The 25,995-nt window shown below is 47.9% G+C and overlaps 1 protein-coding gene across 2 annotated transcripts in view; it reads right to left on the bottom strand.

Annotated features, from left to right (window-relative positions):
* The window catches only part of LOC135528058 (semaphorin-3B-like), a 98,686-nt gene that overhangs the window by 12,725 nt on the left and 59,966 nt on the right, over window positions 1-25,995 (bottom strand). For both annotated transcript variants that reach the window (XM_064956827.1, XM_064956828.1), the window contains exons 2-6: window positions 17,143-17,518; window positions 15,948-16,105; window positions 14,149-14,211; window positions 1,630-1,749; window positions 368-461 (exon numbers count right to left, since the gene is read on the bottom strand). In XM_064956827.1, the coding sequence (XP_064812899.1) occupies window positions 368-461; window positions 1,630-1,749; window positions 14,149-14,211; window positions 15,948-16,105; window positions 17,143-17,326 (619 nt within the window). In that variant the 5' untranslated portion in view covers window positions 17,327-17,518. The remainder of the gene's footprint in view (window positions 1-367; window positions 462-1,629; window positions 1,750-14,148; window positions 14,212-15,947; window positions 16,106-17,142; window positions 17,519-25,995) is intronic.

Here is a 25,995-nt window from a genome sequence, read left to right as displayed (position 1 = left end):
ATTTATAGTACCTGTGTAAGTGGCTGCAGTGCCATCTCGTACCACCAAAAGACGCCTTGAAGGCTCTTGTGTACTTGTGTACATTTTAGTCATCTAGCAGACATTCTTATCCAGAGCGACTTTCAGTTAGGGCATTCATCTTAGGTAGCTAGGTGGGACAAGCACACATCACAGTCATAGGAAGTACATTTAGTAGGCTGATAGCCTAAAGGTTGAATGTATCCTTAACCACAGATCTAGGATCAGATTACCTAAGCTATTTACCATTCTAAACCGTTAAGAGGATGACAAGCTTTTGACGCTGTATCAGATAAGGAGAAACTTCCACCTACTCTGTCTGAGAGGCTGACAGAAATGCAAGACTCACCTATCAGTACTGAGGCTGCAGGGTGACGGGGGTCATATGGACTTTTCCCTTTCCCATCCTCCACCTTGGACAGGTCAATCCTGAACACATAGTCCTGGAGGGGGGAGAGAGGGAGAAGGGGAGAGGGGGAGGGTGGGGGAGAGAGAGTGAGGAGGGGGAGAGAGAGGGAGAGGGGGAGAGGGGGAGAGACAGAGGGGGGAGAGGGGGAGAGAGAGAGGGGGAGAGAGGGAGGGGGAGAGAGAGGGGGGGAGAGAGAGGGAGAGGGGGAGAGGGAGGGGGAGAGAGAGAGGGGGAGAGAGGGAGAAGGGGAGAGGGGGAGGGTGGGGAGAGAGAGAGGGGGTGAGAGAGAGAGAGGAGGGGGAGAGAGAGGGAGAGGGGGGAGAGAGAGAGGGGGAGAGAGAGAGAGAGAGAGAGAGAGAGAGAGAGGGGAGGGGAAGAGGGGGGAGAGAGAGGGGAGAGGGGGAGAGAGGGAGAAGGGGAGAGGGGGTGGGAGAGAGAGAGAGAGGGGGGGGGGAGAGAGAGAGGGAGGGGGAGAGAGAGGGAGAGGGGAGAGAGAGAGGGGGTAGAGAGAGAGGGGGAGAGGGGGAGAGAGAGAGGGGGGAAGGGGAGAGAGAGAGAAGGGGAGAGGGGGGTGGAGAGAGAGAGGGGGAGAGGGAGGGGGAGAGAGAAGGGGGAGCGAGAGAGAGAGGGGGAGAGGGAGGGGGGGAGAGAGGGGGGAGAGAGAAAGGGGGAGAGAGAAAGGGGAGAGGGGAGGAGAGAGAGAGGGGGGAGAGAGGGAGGGGGAGAGAGAGGGGGGAGAGAGAGAGGGGGAGAGAGAGAGGGGGAGAGAGAGAGGAGGGGGAGAGAGAGAGAGAGAGAGAGGGGGAGAGAGAGAGGGGGAGAGAGAGAGAGGGAGGGGGAGAGAGAGAGAGAGAGAGAGGGGAGGGGGAGAGGGGGAGAGAGAGGGGGAGAGGGGGAGAGAGAGGGGGTAGAGAGAGAGCGAGGGGAGAAAGAGAGGGAGGGGGGAGAGAGGGGGGAGAGAGGGAGGTAGAGAGAGAGGGAGAAGGGAGAGAGATAGGGGGAAAGAGAGGGAGGGGGAGAGAGGGGAGGGAGAGGGTTACAGTGCAGAGTAGAACCATCATAGATATATAACAGGTGATCAGATAGGATCTCATCCATGGTCTCTACTTGTGTGTGGATGAAAGAGAGAGAGAACTGGGAAATAGGAAGATGACAGATGAGCTGGAGGTGTGTGTGTGTTTTCTTGTATGTGTGCCTCTTACCTCCATCTTCTGTCCCACCTCTACGAAGGCGCAGGTGGGGTGGAAGGCCCCGGTTCCACAGGCATATAGGTGGGTGCGGTTGTAGTGGTGCACTATCTTCACATAGTTCACACAGTCTGTCTGCAATACAAACACACACACACACCAGTTTAACAATGTCCCTTCTCCCCTCATTTACAAGCTCCATCAACAGAGCATCCCCTCATTTTACTTTAACTTTCTACCTTCACAATGCAATTAATGATATGCATTCTTCACATATCTTACACTGCCTGCTTGTAAAACATAATTATTCTCTTATCCTGTCTGCACCACATCTCCCTCCTCCCTCCTTCCCCTCCTCATATCCACTGCTGCCGTTCTGTCTGACATAAACTGTCCCCTTCGGTATCTTGTTGTATTACACAGTGATCCTGGTCATCAGTTATGACTAAGTGGCCTCCTGGCAGTGATATCAGCCTCAGTGACGCCAGAGAAGAGAAGAGAGGAGAGGAGAGCAGAGAACAGCAGAGAGGAGCAATGCAGAGCAGAGTGGAGTAGAGCAGAGAGGAGCAGAGAAGGGCAGAACAGAGCAGAGCGGAGAGCAGTAGAGGAGAGCAGAGAGGAGCAAGGCAGAGGAATGAAGAGCAGACCTAAAAAGGAGCAGAGGGGAGCGGAAGGGAGAGGAGGGGAGGGGAGCAGAGTAGAGCAGAGTTGAGCAGAGGGGAGCAGATGGGAGTAGAGCGGAGTCGATGGGAGTGGAGGGGAGCAGAAGGGAGCAGAGGGGAGCAGATGGGATAAGAGGGGAATAGAGGGTAGTTGAGGGGAGCAGAGAGAATTAGAGTGGAGTAGAGGGGATTAGTTGGTAGTGGAGGGGGGCAGAGGGAAGTAGAAGAGATTAGTTAGTAGGAGCACAGGGGAGTAGAGGGGATTAGAGTGGAGTTGAGTGGAGTAGAGGGTAGTGGAAGGGAGCGGAGCGGAGGGGAGCGGAAGGGAGCAGAGGGGAGCAGATAGGAGAAGAGTGGAGTAGAGTGGAGTAGAGGGGTGGGGTGGGGAGGGGATGGGAGGGGAGGGGAGTGGAAGGGAACAGAGAGGAATGGAGAAGAGTAGATGGAAGTAGAGCGGAGCCGAGGGGAGTAGAGAGGAGTAGAGGGGAGTGGAGAGGTTGTGGAGGGGAGCGGAGGTGAGCAGAGGGGAGTAGAGGGGAGTGGAGAGGAGTGGAGGGGAGCAGAGGGGAGTAAAGTGGAGCAGATGGGAGTAGAGGGGAGTGGAGTGAAGTGGAGGGTAGTGGAGGGGAGCAGAGAAGAGCAGAGCAGAGTAGAGGGAAGTGGAGGGGAGTGGAGGGGAAATGAGGGGAGCAGAGGGGAGTAGATAGGAGTAGAGAGGAGTAGAGGGGAATAGAGAGGAGTAGAGGAGAGTGGAGGGGAGCAGAGTAGAGCAGAGTTGAGCAGAGGGGAGCAGATGGGAGTAGAGCGGGGTCGATGGGAGTGGAGGGGAGCAGAAGGGAGCAGAGGGGAGCAGATGGGAGAAGAGGGGAATAGAGGGTAGTTGAGGGGAGCAGAGAGGATTAGAGTGGAGTAGAGGGGATTAGTCGGTAGTGGAGGGGAGCAGAGGGGAGTAGAGGGTAGTAGAGGGGAGTGGAAGGGAGCAGAGTGAAGTAGAAGGGAGTGGAGGGGAGCGGAAGGGAGCAGAGAGGAGTAGAGGGGAGCAGAGGGGAGCAGAGAGGAGTAGAGAGGATTAGAGTGGAGTAGAGTGGAATAGAGAGTAGTGGAAGTGAGTGGAGGGGAGCGGAATGGAGCAGGGGGGGATCAGATAGGAGAAGAGTGGAGTAGAGTGGAGTAGAGGGGTGGGGAGGGGATGGGAGGGGAGGGGAGTGGAGCGGAAGGGAACAGAGAGGAGTAGAGAAGAGTAGATGGAAGTGGAGAGGAGTGAAGGGGAGCAGAGGGGAGTAAAGTGGAGCAGATGGGAGTAGAGGGGAGTGGAGTTAAGTGGAGGGTAGCGGAGCGGAAGGGAGCAGAGAGGAGTAGAGGGGAGTAGAGGGGAGTAGAGATGAGTAGAGGGGAGTAGAGATGAGTAGAGGGGAGTAGAGAGGAATAGAGATGAGTGGAGGGAAGCGGAAGGGAGCAGAGGGGAGCAGAGGGGAGTCGAGGGGAGTCGAGCAGAGTAGAGGGGAGTAGAGTGAAGTAGAGGGGAGTGGGGGGAAGGGGAGTGGAGGGGAGGGGAATGAGGGGAGTGGAGGGGAGTAGATGGGAGTAGAGAGGATTAGAGGGGAATAGAGAGGAGTAGAGGGGAGCGGAGCGGAAGGGAGCAGAGGGGAGCAGATAGGAGAAGAGTGGAGTAGAGTGGAGTAGAGGAGTGGGGATGGGAGGGGAGGGGAGTGGAGCGGAAGGGAACAGAGAGGAGTAGAGAAGAGTAGATGGGAGTAGAGGGGAGTAGAGAGGAATAGAGATGAGTGGAGAGGAGTGGAGAGGAGTGGAGAGGAGTGGAGAGGAGTAGATGGGAGTAGAGGGGAGTAGGGGGGCGTGGAGAGGAGTGGAGAGTAGTGGAGAGGAGCGGAGCAGAGGGGAGTAAAGTGGAGCAGATGGGAGTAGAGGGGAGTGGAGTGATGTGGAGGGTAGCGGAGGGGAGCAGAGCCGAAGGGAGCAGAGGGGAGCAGAGGGGAGTCGAGGGGAGTCGAGCAGAGTAGAGGGGAGTAGAGGGGAGTCGAGCAGAGTAGAGGGGAGTAGAGTGAAGTAGAGGGGAGTGGGGGGAAGGGGAGTGGAGGGGAGTAGATGGGAGTAGAGAGGAGTAGAGGGGAATAGAGAGGAGTAGAGGGAAGTGGAGGGGAGTCGAGAGGAGTAGAGGGGAGTAGAAGGGAGTAGAATGGAATAGAGGATAGTAGAGGGTTAGGGTTAGCCCTACCCCTCAACGGCCCGTTGCCCCCATAATGGCCGCTTGCTATAGCATACCAGCGTTTCTAGAAAGTCGGTGGTCACTGACAAAACAAAGCCCTGACGTAACATCCTGCACTAGGTGCCATTTCACCCCCAGGAATAACAGTGTGCAGCTGAAACACAAGCTCCACAGGCCCAGGGCAGGGAGGGCAGGGAGGGCAGGCAGGGTGGGACACCTTGCACAATGGGCCCTGAGTTAATGAGTAAACTCTACAGGCCGTGACTGAGCCACACACAGGGAGGTTAAAGGAGAGGAGAGGTTTAAAAGGAACCCATCTTACTCCATACAACCATGTTTACCCCTACCAGACGGACCAGGGCCTTTACCTCTGATAGAGACAACCAGAGAGGTTAACAACCACTCCCCCACTCTACACTTGCCCCTTCCTTCAGTCCCTTAGTGCAGCACCAGCTGTTCTGTTCTCCACTCCCATACTGTAATTATCTATGGGGCCATCCCCCCACCCCCCACCCCTCTCCCTCCTTCCTCTATCTGCTCATCTGAGCAGGTCACTGGTTCCAGCGTGTGGAGTAACCCCCCAGACACCAGCTATTGAACGACACACATGGAGACACAGGCACACACACGTACGTACGCACACACACATCACATCTGTCTGTCCAGGGTCAAGTTTCACCCCTTATCCTTCTGGACCCCGGGGGAACACCGGAGAAGAGGTTTACAGAGAGAGCTGACATCACACTGGGGAGATATCAATGTATCTCTTCTTTCTCGTGTGTGTCGGCTCCTCTCTCTGTCAGTGTCTCTATTTGCCTATAAGTCAGTATACATACATGAACTTAGTGTCTGATTCATCCACCTAGTCCTGTTCTCTGTGATTAGCCAGTGTCCCTCTGGGTCAATCTGGGGGGTTACAAAGCCTGTACCCTTCAGCTATTAATGCTAGGAGGGAAAATATATAAGAGGTCATTTCTTCTCCTCAATAAATATAATATACTGAATAGTCCACCTATCATTGGCAAGTATGTGTATGTGTGTGTGTGTGTGCGTGTATGTGTGCATGTGCGTGTCACTAAACTTTAAGCCTGTATGTGAGTGTTTGATGTTGAACCAGAATTTAGACATGTTTGTTAACCAGTCGTCTCTGTTCTCTCTATTCTGTCTTTATCCCTGTTTGGCTGTGCCCCGCCCAATGAGTGACATACAGGGTTATGTACCCAGTGACGCTGTAGCCCAGCCTGGCCCTGCCTGCTAACAGGAGTTCTGCCTCATTAACCCAGACACACACAGCCCTGCTGCCCTGGTCTGGAACAAAGGGCTTCACAGAGCCTGGCGCTTTCAAAGACCGGGGGTGTCAGAGACCATGGGGGTCAGAGACCAAAGGGGGGTCAGAAATGGGGGGGTTGTCAGAGACCAGGGGGGAGGCAGACCCTCTGGTATTGCAGCCCTATTGCATACACTCTAACACACACACGCACACACACACACACACACACACACACACACACACACACACACGCACACACGCACACACGCACACACACACAGGGCCGGTGGGCAGACAGAGGGAGGCTTTGATGTGTGGCAATGTGGAGGAGAGAGTGAGAGAAAGGGTGAGGTCACCCTCAACTGGAGCCCCAGCACCTCACACAGGAGTAACAGAGCAACGGACACCCCGCCCAGACCAGCAAGACACCCTCCCAGACCTGCGATACCCCCTCCCGAAGGACCTGTACCGGGAGAACCAGCGGCAAGGAGACCTACACCCCCCCCCCCAAACAAACCCTGGTCAAACCGCCAAGCCCAACCTCTACTAATACTTTAATGATGACATCTTCTCCATCCTGGATGGAGATATGAACCACTTCCAGACCCAGAGAGATATATTACTCTGTGACGACCTAAATGCCAGAACTGGACATTAACCTGACACTCTCAGCACACAGTGGGACAAACACCTACCCCCCCCCCAAACGGGTCACAACTCCTGCAGCTCTGTCGTATGCTGGGTCTGTACATAGTCGACGGGCTTTGAGGGTACTCCTATGGTAGGTACACCTACAGCTCATGCCCTGGAAGTAGTACTGTAGTACTTTATCACTGACCTCAACCCAGATTCTCTCAGAGTGTTCAGTCAGCCCACTGACACCCCTATCAGATTGGAGCAAAATCACAGTCTACCTGAACAGAGCAATACTCAACCCTGAGGCATTACAGCCAACGGAACTGCATAATATTAAGAAATGTTATCGATGGAAGGAAAGTAGTGTAGAAATGAATTAGGTAACAAAAAATTCAACTTCAAGGACAAAATGTTTCACTGTAATAGTGAAGGTGTAAATTTAATATTTGACCTTTAACTTCCCTATTAAAAAAAAATCAACCAGCCAATCAAAGAAAATTAACAACAATGAAAAATGGTTTGATGAAGAATGCAAAAACCTAAGAAAGTAATTGAGAAACCTATCCATCCAAAAACATAGAAAATCAGAAAATCTGAGCCTATGCCTTCACTATGGTGAATCGCTAAAACAATACAGAAAATCACTATGGAAAAAATAAGGAACAGGATGGCAGAAATCAGCTCAATGTATGTAAGGGTTTTCCTCTGGTGAAGGAGAAACGGACCAAAATGCAGCGTGGTGGTTATTCATGTTCTTTAATAAAGGAACTAGACATGAAATAACTAACAAAACAATAAATAAATGAAAACCTAAACAGTCCTATCTGGCGAAGACACAGAGACAGAAACAATCACCCACCAACACACAGTGAAACCCAGGCTACCGAAATATGGTTCCCAATCAGAGACAATGACTAACACCTGCCTCTGATTGAGAACCATATCAGGCCAGACATAGAAATAGACAAACAAGACATCCAACATAGAATGCCCACTCAGATCACACCCTGACCAACCAAAACATAGAAACATACAAAGCAAACTATGGTCAGGGTGTGACAATGTAATTGAAAAATCCATAGAATCTAACCTCTTCTGGGGAAATTGGAACACACTAAACAAACAACAACACGAAAAGTTATCTATTCAAAATGGAGATGTATGGATAAACCACTTCTCCATTATGTGTGTCTCTATAACAAAGAACAACATCAAAAACAAATACATGATCAATTACAGATCTTAGAATCAGCCTATTAAAGACTATCAGAACCCATTCAATTACATTGAATGAACTACAGGACAAAACACAAACCACCCAACCCAAAAAGGCCTGTGGTGTTGATGGTATCTTACATGAAGACCACAAATTCCAAATGGCTATACTTAAACTCTTTATCATCATCCTCAGCTCTGGTATCTTCCCCAAGACAAATTGAGACAAATTTGACCTCAATAACTATCCTGGGATATGCATTAACAGAAACCTTGGGAAAATCCTCGACATTATTATTAACAGCAGGTTAGTTCTTTCCTCAGCGAAAACAATGTGCTGAGCAAATGCCAAATTGGCTTTTTACCAAATTACCGTATGACAGACCACGTAATCACCCTGCACACCCTAATTGGCAAACAAAACAAAACAAAAAAACACAACACTTTCTTTCCACAGGGCCGTGGGGTGAGACAGGGATGCAGCTTGAGCCCCACCCTCTTCAACGTGTATATCAACAAATTGGTGAGGGAAATGTCTGCTGTTTGCTGATGATTTGGTGCTTCTCTCCCCAACCATGGAGGGCCTACAGCAGCACTTAGATCTTCTGCACAGATTCTGCCAGACCTGGGTGCCCTGACAGTAAATCTCAGTAAGACAAAAAATAATGGTCATCCAAAAAAGGCCCAGTTCCCAAGACCACAAATACAAATTCCATCTAGACACCATTTCCCTAGAGCACACCAAAAAAACAATCCTACTTCCACCAAAACATCAGCACCACAGGTAACTTCCACAAAGCTGTGAACGATTTGAGAGACAAGGTAAGAATGGCCTTCTACGCCATCAAAAGGAACATCAAAACACTTTAATCAGTTATAGAACCCATTGTCCTTTATGGTTGTAACGTCAGGGATCCGCTTAACAACCAAGAATTCATAAAATGGGACAAACACCAAATTGAGACAACATGCAGAATTCTGTAAAAACATCCTCCGTGACTAACGTACAACACCAAATAATGTATGCACAGCAGAATTAAGATGATACCCACTAATCAAAAATCCAAAAAGATCTGTTAAATTCTACAACCCCCTAAAGGAAGCGATTCCCAAACCTTCCATTACAAAGCCATCATCTACAAAGACATTAACCTAGAGGAGCGACCCCTAAGCAAGCTGGTCCTGGGGCTCTGATCACAAACACAAACAGACCACACAGAACCTCAGGACAGCAACACAATTAGACCCAACCACATCATGAGAAAACAAAAAGATAATTACTTGACACATTGGAAAGAATTAACAAACAAACTGAGCAAAAACTGGAATGCTATTTGGCCCTAAACAGAGAGTTCACAGCGACAGAATACCTGACCACTGTGACTGACCCAAAATTAAGAAATGCTTTAACTGTGTACAGATTTAGTGAGCATGGCCTTGCTATTGAGCTATTGAGAGAGAGAGAAAGAAGCGAGAGAGAGAAGCGAGAGAGAACGTAAGAAGCGAGAGAGAGAGAGAGAGAGAGAGAGCGAGAGAGAGAACGTAAGAAGCAAGAGAGAGAGAGAGAGAGAAGCGAGAGAGAGAGAGAACATAAGAAGCAAGAGAGAGAGAGAGAGAAGCGAGAGAGAGAACGTAAGAAGCAAGAGAGAGAGAGAGAGAGAAAGAAGAGAGAGAGAGAAGCGAGAGAGAGAACGTAAGAAGCGAGAGAGAGAGAGAGAGAAGTGAGAGAGAGAACGTAAGAAGCAAGAGAGAGAGAGAGAGAGAGAGAAGCGAGAGAGAGAACGTGAGAATCAAGAGAGAGAGAGTGAGAAGCAAGAGAGAGAGAGAGAAGCGAGAGAGAGAACGTCAGAAGCAAGAGAGAGAGAGAGAGTGAGAAGCGAGAGAAAGAACGTAAGAAGCAAGAGAGAGAGAGAGAGTGAGAAGCGAGAGAGAGAACGTAAGAAGCAAGAGAGAGAGAGAGAGAGAGAGAGAGAAGCGAGAGAGAGAACGTAAGAAGCAAGAGAGAGAGTGAGAAGCGAGAGAGAGAACGTAAGAAGCAAGAGAGAGAGAGAGAGAAGCGAGAGAGAGAACGTAAGAAGCAAGAGAGAGAGAGAGAGAGAGAGAGAGAAGCGAGAGAGAGAACGTAAGAAGCAAGAGAGAGAGAGAGAAGCGAGAGAGAGAGAAGCAAGAGAGAGAACGTGAGAAGCAAGAGAGAGAGAGAGAGAGAGAGAGTGAGAAGCGAGAGAGAGAACATAAGAAGCAAGAGAGAGAGGGAGAGAGAGAGAGAGAAGCGAGAGAGAGCACGTAAGAAGCAAGAGAGAGAGAGAGAGAACGTAAGAAGCAAGAGAGAGAGAGAGAGAGAACGTAAGAAGCAAGAGAGAGAGAGAGAGAGAGAAGCGAGAGAGAGAACGTAAGAAGCAAGAGAGAGAGAGAGAGAACGTAAGAAGCAAGAGAGAGAGAGAGAGTGAGAAGCGAGAGAGAGAACGTGAGAAGTGAGAGAGAATGTAAGAAGCAAGAGAGAGAGAGAAGCGAGAGAGAAGATGAGAAGCGAGAGAGAGAACGTAAGAAGCAAGAGAGAAAGAGAGAGAGAAGCGAGAGAGAACGTAAGAAGCAAGAGAGAGAGAGAGAGAGAGAAGCGAGAGAGAGAACGTGAGAAGCGAGAGAGAGAGAGTGAGAAGCGAGGGAGAGTGAGAAGCTAGAGAGAGAGTGAGAATAGAAAAAAGGTATGAAGAGAAGAGGCTTTAAGAGAGAAAGGGAGGGGGGAATTGAGTCAGTGATCCCAATGTCAGAAGCCAGGGTTCTCCCTGACTCCACTCACATGGGTCACCTGACCCCTGACCCCACAATACCCCATTCATTAAACACTCCTCTCCTCTGACAGAGAACATGCACATCAGTGCCGCTACGCAGGGCAGGTTACTACAGCACACAAGGGCGGGTGACTCTCTCTCTCTCTCTCTGTTTTTATCCTACTCTCTCTCTTTCCCTTCCTTTCTCTTTCTCTCTCCCGCCTCGATCTCTGTCTCTACCTATTCATTTCTCTCATCTTCTTTATTCTCTCTCTCTGTCTGTCTGTCTTTATCCTTCTATACTATACATACGGCCTATATCTCTCTACCCCCCACCCCCTTCTACCTCTCTCTCTCTCTCTCTCACTCTCAGAGTGCTGAATGCTTGGCTGGTCTGTGGTAAGAGTGGCACTCTGACAGTCAGGGGTTTAGTACAATAGAGCTCTGTGAGAACCAGGATAGAGGAACCATCCCGGACATTCCTTCCTTTAATAATGTTAATGACTAAGAATAACACGGTACACAGTGGCAGGGTGCTCCCATAATTAAGCACTTTGCAGTAGAAGGAAATCATTTTGAGCAGTAAAAAAAAAGACTAAAATCCAAAGCATACCCTTGGACAGTTTTGCTGGCTAATTATTTTGCCATTACACAATGCCATTCTACTTAGCAAGTCCGGAATGAATCCCATGTATTACCAGACAACATTTCACGTTAACGTTTGGCTAGGACTGCAGGCTAAGCAGTCTAGCAGAAAGCCGAAGACATTAAAATAGATCTGTCCTCATCCTTTGTGACCGGTTTACTGTGTGAAGTGCGTACAGAATATTACTTTGATTCTTAACGAGCTAAGCTGCTGGGTGCCTCGGCTACATTGGGCTCAGAATCACCCTGTGAAACGGAGAGGCATAGAGACAGGACCAAGACAGTCCTGGCTCAGCCATAAAATGAAATTAGTCTCTTTGTTTCTCTGGGAAAAAAACAGCACAGATAGAAAACAGATAGAAAAACAGATAGAAAAACAGATAGTGAAAGAGGAAAAGAGAGAGAACTTGTTTTAAAGACAACTCTTTTTTTCTTTCCTGTCCTGGTTCAGGCCACTCCCTGCAGAGGCACACACTGCACTATAATTAGGGGTCAAGGGTGAGATCAGTGTGTGTGTGTGTGTGTGCGTGTGCGTGTGCGTGTGCGTGCGTGCGCGCGTGTGCGTGCGTGTGCGTGTGCGTGCGTGCGTGCGTGCGTGTGTGTGTGTGTGTCTCTCAGGTGATATTAGGACCTCACAGTCGGCTGATTTATGAGATTATGGAGTCACACTGTCTATGGCATAGCCCACCTTGTCTCCTAAAGACCTATTCGCACAGGACTAGTATTACTAGAGAACGTTGATTATGTCATTATTATGTCATTATTACCCCGTTATTCCAGCAGACGACTCGGACGGGATAGTTCCTTTTTACAAACCGCCTTCTGTAATTGTTCATTTGTTTTTCAATAAATGTACAGTTAAGATGGAAGCCTGGAGGTTTTTATTCTAGTAGTGAAGATATTCAGGTCGATAACAGAGCATCACTGTTAACTCAAGCTTGTTTCCCAACTCTCTTTACCATAACAAACCATGTTTTGTAAAGTGTCACCATTATATTTGATTTGAGGAATATTTTAGCGATCCGTAGTATACGTCATGAAAGCATTGACTGTACAAAAACATTTAGGCCCTTCATTTATAGGCTATGAGCAGCACGTCATAAAATGTATCAAATCAGTTATTCTTTTCTTGCTCAAACCGTGAGCAACACCTGTCAAACTCCAACATTTCTTTCAAAACACAGGGATTGGCATGGAATTTCGATTGGCATGAGACTAGTGTTACCAGAGGAGTTTGGAGTTTGCCAAAAACCTGTAAATTATTCTGTCTGGAATTGTTACTCTCCTGCCATATAAAAATGACTGACATGACAGATACGGACGGGACTAAAATGACAGATGTGATGTTTTGTGCTCATGCACATAATTACATTACCTGACCTCCAAATTATATTTTTATTTTATTTAACTAGGCAAGTCAGTTAAGAAAAAAAATCGTATTTACAATGATGGCCTTGGAACAGTGGGTTAACTACCTTGCTCAGGGGCAGAACGACAGATTTGTACCTTCTCAGCTCGGGCGTTTTGAACTTGCAACCTTCCGGCTACTAGTCCAACGCTTTAACCACTAGGCTGTCGCTACCTGTCGCTACCTGACCTCCCCAGTAAAACGAATCCCGGCCGAATAGGACTTAAGACAAATGCAGATAGAAGACTAAAACCTCACCTACATATTTTATGAAAAAGAAAGGAGAGAAAGAGAGAGAGGACAAACAGCGGGTTTCATCCTTCTCAGTGCATTCAGACACCCACGTCAATCAGTGATGCTCGGTGTAGTCTGTCTGTGTCTTTACTTAAACACAACACACCACAGAGCAAACACCCAGGAGACCAGATAATGACACTGCCTGATCCACACACACACACACACACACACACGCACACACGCACACACGCACACACGCACACACGCACACACACACACACACACACACACACACACACACACACACACACACACACACACACACACACACACAACACACACACACACACACACAAACACACACACACACGCACACGCACACAGATGAATGTAGGCACACGTCCACAGTCAGAGACACACACATGCTGACGCCATGGTCAGGGTCACCATGTGATATTGAGAAAAGGGAGGAAACGGAAGAGAGAGAAAGACGAGGGAACATACAATGAAAGCATTTATCTTGGGCCCTAATGTGATCCTACTTCTTTCCTTTTCTCATTCTGCCTTTTCCTCACCTCTTTTCTCTCAAGCATATACACACACACACACACACACACACACATACACATACACACACACACACACACACACACACACACACACACACACACACACACACACACACACACACACACACACACACACACACACACACACACAGTTCTTTAGGTGAAACAGGAGCCAGTTGTGCATTATGAATGGGGCTCGTTGTTGGTCTCCTCCAGCTGTGTAATCATACTGATTAGGGATTTCTGTTATCCAGAGCTCCACACATTCACACACAGATCCTGCGCACGCACGAATGTGCACGAACACACAAGCACATCCACGAACATGCATAATGTGAATACACACACACACACACATTTAGCTTGAAGTGAGAGAGCTAGTTGTGCAAAGTGTATATTTGGGTGGTCTGAGTGGCCTAAGGAGTTTGTAGGGTGTGTCAGTGGAACCCTACCCTGTCTGCACCCACCTACAGCTAGAGGAAGGAGCGTTCAGGCCCCAGGTCAGAACAATGGAGAGGATTGGACAGTCACACACATTCACCACCCAACACAAACAACCCAGTCAACCAAACCTTTAGTTCACTGACATACAGCACACTGTAGTTACTAACACTTCCGCTCTATGTGAGTGGGTGAAAGACAAAAGGAGGATTGGGAAATCAGAGTGTGAGATGTGTCCGGTTATACTGTGGCTTTAACTGGGTGGTGATATTGAATGAGAGTAGTGTTGGAAAGTGACCTTTCACAGCTGGTTTATTTCTGTCTGAGAAGTCTTACATCCTCAGAGTCACAGGAAACAATGTACTGTCTGCCTCTGTGAGATACTGTATATCAGAATAAACATGAGAGTTTAAAACCTCTAAATAAAGTATTTTGATGGTAGCAGTGGCTGTTACTCACATTGATGTCCTTTCCTGCCCAGTTACACTCCTCCCTCCAGTCCACCGGGGCTGGCCAGTAGATCTGAAATGCACAGGTCAGAGGTCAGAGGAGGCAGCAGGATGGAGGTAGGTCTGGGGTTGTGACCTCAAGCAGGGACAGGCCTGCCCGCCACCCTGAGGGACATTTCTGAGGGAGCTCCTCTCTTCTCTCCTCCTTTCTATCACTCCCCCTCTCTTCCTCTCTTCCTCTCTTCCTGGCCCCCACACCATGATAGAGCTGAGAATCCACAAGTCACACAGTAGAAAAGCACACGACCACGAGCGAAAACAGCTTTAACAACAAGAGAGCCACTAGTGCGAAAACAAGCTGTAAATCATATCTCACCAAACCACAAAGAGTCAAACGATCTGCTCAGCACTCAGATTTCACACGGTCTGCAAGAACCTACAGACCCTGTAAAGTGTAGGGTTATAGGGTGCATGTTAGGTTGGTTATAGGGTGTGTGTGTGTGTGTGTGTGTGTGTGTGTGTGTGTGTGTGTGTGTGTGTGTGTGTGTGTGTGTGTGTGTGTGTGTGTGTGTGTGCGCGCGTCCTCACAAGGATAGTAAAACAATAAAACAAATTAAAGTGGGGACATTTCAACGGTCCTCACAAGGAATAGGTACATTTTAGGTTTACAATCAGGGTTAGGGTTAGGGTTAAGGATTAGGAGTTTGGTTTAGGGTTAGGGGTTTGTGATTAGGGTATAGGGTTATGGTTAGGGGTTTGTGATTAGGGTATAGGGTTATGGTTAGGGGTTTGTGATTAGGGTATAGGGTTCGGGGTTTGTGATTAGGGTATAGGGTTATGGTTAGGGGTTTGTGATTAGGGTATAGGGTTCGGGGTTTGTGATTAGGGTATAGGGTTATGGTTAGGGGTTTGTGATTAGGGTATAGGGTTCGGGGTTTGTGATTAGGGTATAGGGTTATGGTTAGGGTTTGTGATTAGGGTATAGGGTTATGGTTAGGGGTTTGTGATTAGGGTATAGGGTTAGGGTTAGGGGTTTGTGATTAGGGTATAGGGTTATGGGTAGGGGTTTGTGATTAGGGTATAGGGTTATGGTTAGGGTTTGTGATTAGGGTATAGGGTTATGGTTAGGGGTTTGTGATTAGGGTATAGGGTTATGGTTAGGGGTTTGTGATTAGGGTATAGGGTTATGGTTAGGGGTTTGCGATTAGGGTATAGGGTTATGGTTAGGGGTTAGGGAAAACTGCATTTTGAATGGGAGTCAATTGTTTGGTCCCCACAAGGATAGTAAAACAAACGTATGTGTGTGTGTGCATGTGTCTGAACGCGTGTGCATGTGTGTGAGAGAGGTGTTGACAGGCAATCAGAGATTGTGTGACCTCCAAATCGCCATGGTAACCCTTGATCACACACTGATCTCAACCCTTGATCCCCATGTCTGCTCCGAGAGGATAAGAGTGAGATGAGATCCATCAGTCTGTCAGCACAACTGTGACACGCTAGAGCACCACTAATTCACCATGACATAGCAGAGTGTTGTCTTATCTCTACGATTATCTACCATAACAAAGATATCTGTGTGTCCAAACCTGGGTCATATTATCTTAACATCACATTCTTTACAAAATGGATCATTGGACCATTTGAAACTATGTCAAATGACATACAGGAAATATCAATGTAAAATTACTTTTTCAGTTTCATGAAAATGTCAGATTTATGATATTCACTAACATTAGTGTAAACATTTTCACATAGCATGGGGTAAATTGGTCATTGATTGATTGATGAATGGATGACAGGCAGACTGACCTTGTGCTCCTGCTTGGCGATGTTATCCAGGCTGAGTGACAAGAGGAAGTTGCGTGCGCCCACGAACAGCCGTCCTCTCTCCTCATCCAATAAAAGAGTGCTGAAACAGCACGAGCGCTCCAGCTCGAACCGCCGCACGCCATGGAACTGCTGCAGCTCTGAAACACAACACACACAGTGGATCATACAGACATTACATTGAACTCTCCTAGTCAAAAGGGCCCTGAAATGTACATTTTTCATCAGAGCAAATAGGTGTTTTGCTCTGCTTATGTCGATAAATTAGTCCCTATTTGATGGTTATGACGTTTTTTTACGGCCATACAACTGGAAGTGGTTGTTTAGTTCCACTGCCAGGGTCAGTCCAGGGCAGTGGTTTCACTCGTCAGAATGGCACAGGAGGTCGGTGGCACCTTAATTGGGAAGGACCGGCTCGTGGTAATGGCTGGAGCGGAATATTTGGAATGGTATCAAATACATCCAACACATGGTTTACGTCATTCCATTTGCTCTGTTCCATCCATTACTATGAGCCGTCCTCCCCTCAGCAGCATGGTCTCTGTTACAGCTTTGGAATCAGCTGTCTCAGCAGGGCTTCTAAGATCTGGAGAATTGAAGCCTCCTCTCTCTCTTCTCTTCTCATAATAAAATATATATATACTTTTATCCAAAGCTTCTCACGGTAATGTAAGGGTGACTCAACGAATATAAACCCACAGCCCGAGCCTTGCAGGTGTCATGCTCTCCTCTCCTTGGCCTAATCTCCTCTCTCGCTGGGGAACCCTGTCAGTGTTCTACTGTAACCGTGGAGACAGGGATATCCCATGATTTAATGGCACATTCTCCAAACAGGGCCTGTGTCATCATGTAGATGAGTAGTAGTTCTGGAACACTTGTAGGTGTCTGAACTGCTGGTAAAGTATGTGTGTGTATGTGAAAGAAAGATTGGGATGATGAGCCTTGTGTTTTGTGCAGGATAGAAAAGCACCTCATTTGTGTGGGTTTGTTCATCATTGAGCTGACATCTTACATTGAAGTGACTCACGAGACAGAACCCAACCCTGTTCCAGTGAGCCCGGCCAAGAACAACAGTAACCACATTAGTCCTGCTGACTGCTGTTCAGAGGTGTTTATGAAAAGGATATGCCTCTATATTATCGTAACTGGAAAATAGCAGGAGCATAGCAGGCCTTACCTTTGTAGGAGAGCTTCATGCGAGGGGAGGAGGAGGAGAATGGGTGTGAGGAGGATGAGGAGGGTGAAGAGGAGTCGCTGGTCTTGGTGATTCCGCTGGACGAGACCTGGGAGGCCTTGAGCCCCAAGAGGAGCAGGGAGCTACATGTCACCATCATCGCCATCATCATCATTACGGTCATCATTATGGCGTCCTGGGGTTGGCAGTAGCCTGGCACGGCAAGAGTTGGAATGGGTTGGGATGTTGTCGTCACGCTCCTCTCCAATCGGTTCTCAGCCTTCCTGTGTAGTGAGGCGTTCTCTGTTCTGTGTCTGCTGTACCGTACACCTCTCAGCTCTGATGGGACTGAAGCAGCTTCTCACAGTGGCACTGGAACCTAAAAATAATCAAGCAGAGAGGCACACTTTACAAAGCCGGCCGACAAAGGTAGATCTCTACCCCACCCTCCCCTCCTCCCCTCCTTACTACCTTTATGATGACAAATACCTTGTCACTCTTGGCCACAGAATGACTGGTCCGGGCCTGACTGTTTTCCCAGGTTAAATAGCCTTTTTAATAGTGACTCTGAGGAGATCTAGTACGAGGTAGTGAAGTGCTCAGATGGCAGTGAACAACAAAGCTAATTAGGCATATTTTCTCCTTGATAGAAGGCAGCATTTGCACAAAACTGAAAGCGTTAACCACCGCATTTAACCATGGCAAGGTAACTGGGAATATTCCAGAATACAAATAGTATAGTTACAGTGCCTTGCGAAAGTATTCGGCCCCCTTGAACTTTGCGACCTTTTGCCACATTTCAGGCTTCAAACATAAAGATATAAAACTGTATTTTTTTGTGAAGAATCAACAACAAGTCCACTCCTCCACTCCTCCCCTCCTCCCCTCCTCACCTCCTCACCTCCTCCCCTCCTCCCCTCCTCCACTCCTCCCCTCCTCCCCTCCTCCACTCCTCCCCTCCTCCACTCCTCCCCTCCTCCACTCCTCCCTTCCTCCACTCCTCCACTGCTCCCCTCCTCCCCTCCTCCCTTCCTCCACTCCTCCACTCCTCCCCTCCTCCCCTCCTCCCCTCCTCCACTCCTCCCTTCCTCCCCTCCTCCCTTCCTCCCCTCCTCCCTCCTCCACTCCTCCCCTCCTCCACTCCTCCCCTCCTCCCCTCCTCCACTCCTCCACTCCTCCACTCCTCCCTTCCTCCCCTCCTCCCCTTTCTAGCACCAGGAGGTCATTTTAGTCAGGCACAGAGGCTAATGGCTGATGCCCAGCCCCAGTCCTGTTAATGCCAGCTTCTATAAAGACCAGCTGTAATCGATTCACATTACCGGACACCATCCAAGGCCCATCAAACACCCAGCCCTGGTCACCTCTATGGGTGGCAGGGGATGGGGAGGACATGGTAAGCTGGGTGTGGTAGGGGCCCAGTGAAAGATATGTGGGGTGAGATATGTTGGGTGGCCCAGTGTCATGTCCAGTCTAATCCCCAACACAAGCGCCCCCTCTATGGCAGCGCCAACACGGCCTGGGATGGCATGTCTTCTCATTCCTCTCTGTGTCTCTGCTATCCAACTGGCAGATCATTTTACACCAGATGACTTTTCCTCATTACCGGCAACCACTAATGAAGTGCACTGCAAATGAACTGGCCAGTCAAAGTGATAGGATGCTGGGATATGTGTGTGTATGGACACTTCTACAGCTATTTTACCAGGCTCCTGGTATGTGACACACATACTGTACAGTGCACATTTTCACATGCACTAGCGTACAGAAAACGGACATGCACTCTCACATACACACACGCAGGCACACACACCACAAAGGAATGTACATCGCACACATACAATCAAAATCTTTCACCGCTTTGAACCATCTCCTCAGACAGCCACAACAATAAAGTGTTTCAGTGGAAATAGCTACTTGAACATTACTGTACCTCAGTAACCTCCCTGTTGGCACCTTCAATACAATACGACTCCCTCTCTCCTTCTCATTCTTTCTCCTTGTCACCTCCACTCTCATTTTTTCTCCTGTCTCTTTCTCTGTCTCTCTGTCTTTCTCCTATCTGTCTCTCTCTCTATCCCCTCTGTCTTTCTCCTATATGTCTCTGTCTCTGTCTCTCTATCCCCTCTGTCTTTCTCCTATCTGTCTTTGTCTCTCTCTCTATCCCCTCTGTCTTTCTCCTATCTGTCTCTGTCTCTCTCTCTATCCCCTCTGTCTTTCTCCTATCTGTCTCTATCTCTGTCTGTCTCTCTATGCCCTTTGTCTTTCTCCTATCTGTCTCTGTCTCTGTCTGTCTCTCTATCCCCTTTGTCTTTCTCCTATCTGTCTCTGTCTCTGTCTGTCTCTCTATCCCCTTTGTCTTTCTCCGATCTGTCTCTGTCTCTCTCTCTATCCCCCCTCTATTTCTCCTATCTGTCTCTGTCTCTGTCTCTCTCTCTATCCCCTCTGTCTCTCTCCTATCTGTCTCTCTCTCTCTCTATCCCCTCTGTCTTTCTCCTATCTGTCTCTCCCTATCCCCTCTGTCTTTCTACTATCTGTCTCTGTCTCTCTCTCTATCCCCTCTGTCTCTCTCCTATCTGTCTCTCTCTCTCCCTATCCCCTCTGTCTTTCTCCTATCTGTCTTTGTTTCTCTCTCTATCCCCTCTGTCTTTCTCCTATCTGTCTCTCTCTCTATCCCCTCTGTCTTTCTCCTATCTGTCTCTCTCTCTATCCCCTCTGTCTTTCTCCTATCTGTCTCTCTCTATCCCCTCTGTCTTTCTACTATCTGTCTCTGTCTCTCTCTCTATCCCCTCTGTCTTTCTCCTATCTGTCTCTGTCTCTCTCTCTATCCCCTCTGTCTTTCTCCTATCTGTCTCTTTCTCTGTCTCTCTCTCTGTCTTTCTCCTATCTGTCTCTGTCTCTCTCTCTATCCCCTCTGTCTTTCTCCTATCTGTCTCTCTCTCTCTATCCCCTTTGTCTTTCTCCGATCTGTCTCTGTCTCTCTCTCTCTATTCCCTCTGTCTTTCTCCTATCTGTCTCTGTCTCTCTCTCTATCCCCTCTGTCTCTCTCCTATCTGTCTCTCTCTCTCCCTATCCCCTCTGTCTTTCTCCTATCTGTCTTTGTTTCTCTCTCTATCCCCTCTGTCTTTCTCCTATCTGTCTCTCTCTACCCCCTCTGTCTTTCTCCTATCTGTCTCTGTCTCTCTCTCTATCCCCTCTGTCTTTCTCCTATCTGTCTCTCTCTGTTTCTCTCTCTATCCCCTCTGTCTTTCTCCTATCTGTCTCTCTCTCTATCCCCTCTGTCTTTCTCCTATCTGTCTCTCTCTCTATCCCCTCTTTCTTTCTACTATCTGTCTCTGTCTCTCTCTCTATCCCCTCTGTCTATCTCCTATCTGTCTCTGTCTCTCTCTCTATCCCCTCTGTCTTTCTCCTATCTGTCTCTGTCTCTCTCTCTATCCCCTCTGTCTTTCTCCTATCTGTCTCTTTCTCTGTCTCTCTCTCTGTCTTTCTCCTATATGTCTCTGTCTCTCTCTCTATCCCCTCTGTCTTTCTCCTATCGGTCTCTCTCTCTCTATCCCCTTTGTCTTTCTCCGATCTGTCTCTGTCTCTCTCTCTCTATTCCCTCTGTCTTTCTCCTATCTGTCTCTGTCTCTCTCTCTATCCCGACTGTCTTTCTCCTATCTGTCTTTGTTTCCCTATCCCCTCTGTCTTTCTTCTATCTGTCTCTCTCTCTCTCTATCCCCTCTGTCTTTCTCCTATCTGTCTCTGTCTCTCTCTCTATCCCCTCTGTCTTTCTCCTATCTGTCTCTGTCTCTCTCTCTATCCCCTCTGTCTGTCTCTGATCTGTCTCTGTCTCTCTCTCTATCCCCAATGTCTGTCTCCAATCTGTCTCTGTCTCTCTCTCTATCCCCCCTGTCTTTCTCCTATCTGTCTCTGTCCCTATCCCCTCTGTCTTTCTCCTATCTGTCTCTCTCTCTCTCTATCCCCTCTGTCTGTCTCCGATCTGTCTCTGTCTCTCTCTCTATCCCCCCTGTCTTTCTCCTATCTGTCTTTGTTTCCCTATCCCCTCTGTCTTTCTCCTATCTCTCTCTCTCTCTCTCTCTCTCTATCCCCTCTGTCTTTCTCCTATCTGTCTCTGTCTCTCTCTTTATCCCCCTGTCTTTCTCCTATCTGTCTGTCTCTCTATCCCCTCTGTCTTTCTCCTATCTGTCTCTGTTTCTCTCTCTATTACCTCTGTCTTTCTCCTATCTGTCTCTCTCTCTCTCTCTATCCCCTCTGTCTTTCTCCTATCTGTCTCTGTCTCTCTCTCTATCCGCTCTGTCTTTCTCCTATCTGTCTCTCTCTCTATCCACTCTGTCTTTCTCCTATATGTCTCCCTCTCTATCCCCTCTGTCTTTCTCCTATCTGTGTCTGTCTCTCTATCCCCTCTGTCTTTCTCCTATCTGTCTCTCTCTCTATCCCCTCTGTCTTTCTCCTATCTGTTTCTGTCTCTCTGTCCCCTCTGTCTTTCTCCTATCTGTCTCTGTCTCTATCCCCTCTGTCTTTCTCCTATCTGTCTCTCTCTCTATCCCCTCTGTCTTTCTCCTATCTGTCTCTCTCTCTATCCCCTCTGACTTTCTCCTATCTGTCTCTCTCTCTATCCCCTCTGCCTTTCTCCTATCTGTCTCTCTCTCTCTATCCCCTCTGTCTTTCTCCTATCTGTCTCTCTCTCTATCCCCTCTGACTTTCTCCTATCTGTCTCTCTCTCTATCCCCTCTGCCTTTCTCCTATCTGTCTCTCTCTCTCTATCCCCTCTGTCTTTCTCCTATCTGTCTCTCTCTCTATCCCCTCTGTCTTTCTCCTATCTGTCTCTCTCTCTATCCCCTCTGACTTTCTCCTATCTGTCTCTCTCTCTATCCCCTCTGCCTTTCTCCTATCTGTCTCTCTCTCTCTATCCCCTCTGTCTTTCTCCCCTCTGTCTTTCTCCTATCTGTCTCTCTCTCTATCCCCTCTGACTTTCTCCTATCTGTCTCTCTCTCTATCCCCTCTGTCTTTCTCCCCTCTGTCTTTCTCCTATCTGTCTCTCTCTCTATCCCCTCTGTCTTTCTCCTATCTGTCTCTCTCTATATCCCCTCTGACTTTCTCCTATCTGTCTCTCTCTCTATCCCCTCTGTCTTTCTCCTATCTGTCTCTCTCTCTATCCCCTCTGTCTTTCTCCTATCTGTCTCTCTCTCTATCCCCTCTGACTTTCTCCTATCTGTCTCTCTCTCTATCCCCTCTGTCTTTCTCCCCTCTGTCTTTCTCCTATCTCTCTCTCTCTCTCTATCCCCTCTGACTTTCTCCTATCTGTCTCTCTCTCTATCCCCTCTGTCTTTCTCCTATTTGTCTCTGTCTCTGTGTCAATTCAATTCAAGGGGCTTTATTGGCATGGGAAACATGTGTTAACATTGCCAAAGCAAGTGAGGTAGATAATATGCAAATGTGAAATAAACAATAATCTGTCTTTGTTTCCCTATCCCCTCTGTCTTTCTCCTATCTCTCTCTCTCTCTCTCTCTCTCTCTCTCTCTCTCTCTCTCTATCCCCTCTGTCTTTCTCCTATCTGTCTCTGTCTCTCTCTTTATCCCCCTGTCTTTCTCCTATCTGTCTGTCTCTCTATCCCCTCTGTCTTTCTCCTATCTGTCTCTGTTTCTCTCTCTATTACCTCTGTCTTTCTCCTATCTGTCTCTCTCTCTCTCTCTATCCCCTCTGTCTTTCTCCTATCTGTCTCTGTCTCTCTCTCTATCCGCTCTGTCTTTCTCCTATCTGTCTCTCTCTCTATCCCCTCTGTCTTTCTCCTATCTGTCTCTCTCTCTATCCCCTCTGTCTTTCTCCTATCTGTTTCTGTCTCTCTGTCCCCTCTGTCTTTCTCCTATCTGTCTCTCTCTCTATCCCCTCTGTCTTTCTCCTATCTGTCTCTCTCTCTATCCCCTCTGTCTTTCTCCTATCTGTCTCTCTCTCTCTATCCCCTCTGTCTTTCTCCTATCTGTCTCTCTCTCTATCCCCTCTGTCTTTCTCCTATCTGTCTCTCTCTCTCTATCCCCTCTGTCTTTCTCCTATCTGTCTCTCTCTCTCTATCCCCTCTGTCTTTCTCCTATCTGTCTCTCTCTCTATCCCCTCTGTCTTTCTCCTATCTGTCTCTCTCTCTATCCCCTCTGTCTTTCTCCTATCTGTCTCTCTCTCTCTATCCCCTCTGTCTTTCTCCTATATGTCTCTCTCTCTCTATCCCCTCTGTCTTTCTCCTATCTGTCTCTCTCTCTCTATCCCCTCTGACTTTCTCCTATCTGTCTCTCTCTCTCTATCCCCTCTGACTTTCTCCTATCTGTCTCTCTCTCTCTATCCCCTCTGTCTTTCTCCTATCTGTCTCTCTCTCTCTATCCCCTCTGTCTTTCTCCTATCTGTCTCTCTCTCTCTATCCCCTCTGACTTTCTCCTATCTGTCTCTCTCTCTATCCCCTCTGCCTTTCTCCTATCTGTCTCTCTCTCTCTATCCCCTCTGACTTTCTCCTATCTGTCTCTCTCTCTCTATCCCCTCTGTCTTTCTCCTATTTGTCTCTGTCTCTGTGTCAATTCAATTCAAGGGGCTTTATTGGCATGGGAAACATGTGTTAACATTGCCAAAGCAAGTGAGGTAGATAATATGCAAATGTGAAATAAACAATAAAAATGAACAGTAAACATTACACATTACACATACAGAAGTTTCAAAACAACAAAGACATTACAAATGTCATATTATATATATATCCAGTGTTGTAACAATGTACAAATGGTTAAAGTACACAAGGGAAAATAAATAAGCATAAATATGGGTTGTATTTACAATGGTGTTTGTTATTCACTGGTTGCCCTTTTCTTGTGGCAACAGGTCACAAATCTTGCTGCTGTGATGGCACACTGTGGAATTTCACCCAGTAGATATGGGAGTTTATCAAAAGTGGATTTATTTTTGAATTCTTTGTGGATCTGTGTAATCTGAGGGAAATATGTCTTTCTAATATGGTCATACATTGGGCAGGAGGTTAGGAAGTGCAGCTGTGTCTCTCTCCTCTGTCTTTCTCCTATCTGTCTCATTCTCTCTCTCCATCCCCCTCTCTTCCTCTCTATGAGGAGTGCGGAAGTGGCTCAGAGAGAGAGAGAGAGAGAGAGAAAGAGAGAGAGAGAGGGGTTAGGAAACTCAATAGCGTGCAGTGTTGAGGAGCTCAGTGTGTCTATTGGTCAGTGGGGATATTAAAACAGAAGAGAGGGAGATGGACGGTCGGTGGCCTCATGCTTCCAGCACACAGTCATCTGTTGCTCTTCCCCATATCCAGTTCCCCCAGGGCTCGTCACCAGCAGCCAGGACATATTGAAGTCCTCAGATGGGCTAATGTGGCCCTGAACTCTGCTCTAAATCACTGCCTCTCTGCCTCTGCCTCTACCTGCGACTGTCTGTTAGAGTGGTACCCTCTGTCAGGACCCCATTAGGCTGGGCTTACACAGTAGGGAGGTAGTGTGGTCCCAGTACAGACCATTTAAATGTGAGAGCTGGGAGGGATGGAGAGCCAGATGTCTAGGTCTAGTTCATGTATCCACAGGCTCTCTAACCCACAAAAGCATCACAGTCTATCCGCTGATGTGTGTGTGTGTGTGTGTGTGTGTGTGTGTGTGTGTGTGTGTGTGTGTGTGTGTGTGTGTGTGTGTGTGTGTGTGTGTGTGTGTGTGTGTGTGTGTGTGTGTGTGGTATGGTTTAGAGTAGGGAGGCAGAAATATTACTGACCTTCGCAACATACCTGCACAACCGAAAACATAGTCCTTAGCCTAAAATCTGGGCACTAAAAATAAGTGTTCTATATCTGAGTCCCAGCTCACAGTTCTATATCTGAGTCCCAGCTCACAGTTCTATATCTGAGTCCCAGCTCACAGTTCTATATCTGAGTCCCAGCTCACAGTTCTATATCTGAGTCCCAGCTCACAGTTCTATATCTGAGTCCCAGCTCACAGATCTATATCTGAGTCCCAGCTCACAGTTCTATATCTGAGTCCCAGCTCACAGTTCTATATCTGAGTCCCAGCTCACAGATCTATATCTGAGTCCCAGCTCACAGTTCTATATATTTGGTCCCAGCTCACAGTTCTATATCTGAGTCCCAGCTCACAGATCTATATCTGAGTCCCAGCTCACAGTTCTATATATTTGGTCCCAGCTCACAGTTCTATATCTGAGTCCCAGCTCACAAATATATATCTGAGTCCCAGGTCACAGATCTATATTTGAGTCCCAGTGTCACACAAGTATTTTTGTGTTTTTCTTCATTTATTTGGTCAGGCCAGGGTGTGGCATGGGTTTTTGTATGTGGTGTGTTTTGTATTGGGATTGTAGCTTAGTGGGGTGTTCTAGCTTAGTCTATGGCTGTCTGAAGTGGTTCTCAATCAGAGGCAGGTGTTTATCGTTGTCTCTGATTGGGAACCATATTTAGGCAGCCATATTCTTTGAGTGTTTTGTGGGTGATTGTCCTTATGTCCTTAGTGTCCTTTTGTCTGTAGTGTATTAGTTTGCACCAGTATTAGGCTGTTTCAGTTTTCGTTACGTTCATTGTTTTGTAGTGTTTGTATTTTGATTAGTGTTTCTTCAGTTCATTAAACATGGATCGTAATCTACACGCTGCATTTTGGTCCGACTCTCCTTCACACCTAGAAAACCGTAACACCCAGCTCACAGTTCTATATCTGAGTCCCAGCTCACAGATCTATATCTGGGTCCCAACTCACAGATCTATATCTGGGTCCCAGCTCACAGTTCTATATCTGAGTCCCAGCTCACAGATCTATATCTGGGTCCCAACTCACAGATCTATATCTGAGTCCCAGCTCACAGATTTATAT

This window comes from Oncorhynchus masou, chromosome 33 (genome assembly GCF_036934945.1).
Source record: "Oncorhynchus masou masou isolate Uvic2021 chromosome 33, UVic_Omas_1.1, whole genome shotgun sequence".
Classification (NCBI taxonomy): Eukaryota; Metazoa; Chordata; class Actinopteri; order Salmoniformes; family Salmonidae; genus Oncorhynchus; species Oncorhynchus masou.
Note: the sequence above shows the minus strand (reverse complement) of the source record. Positions and strands in the feature narration are given on the sequence as shown.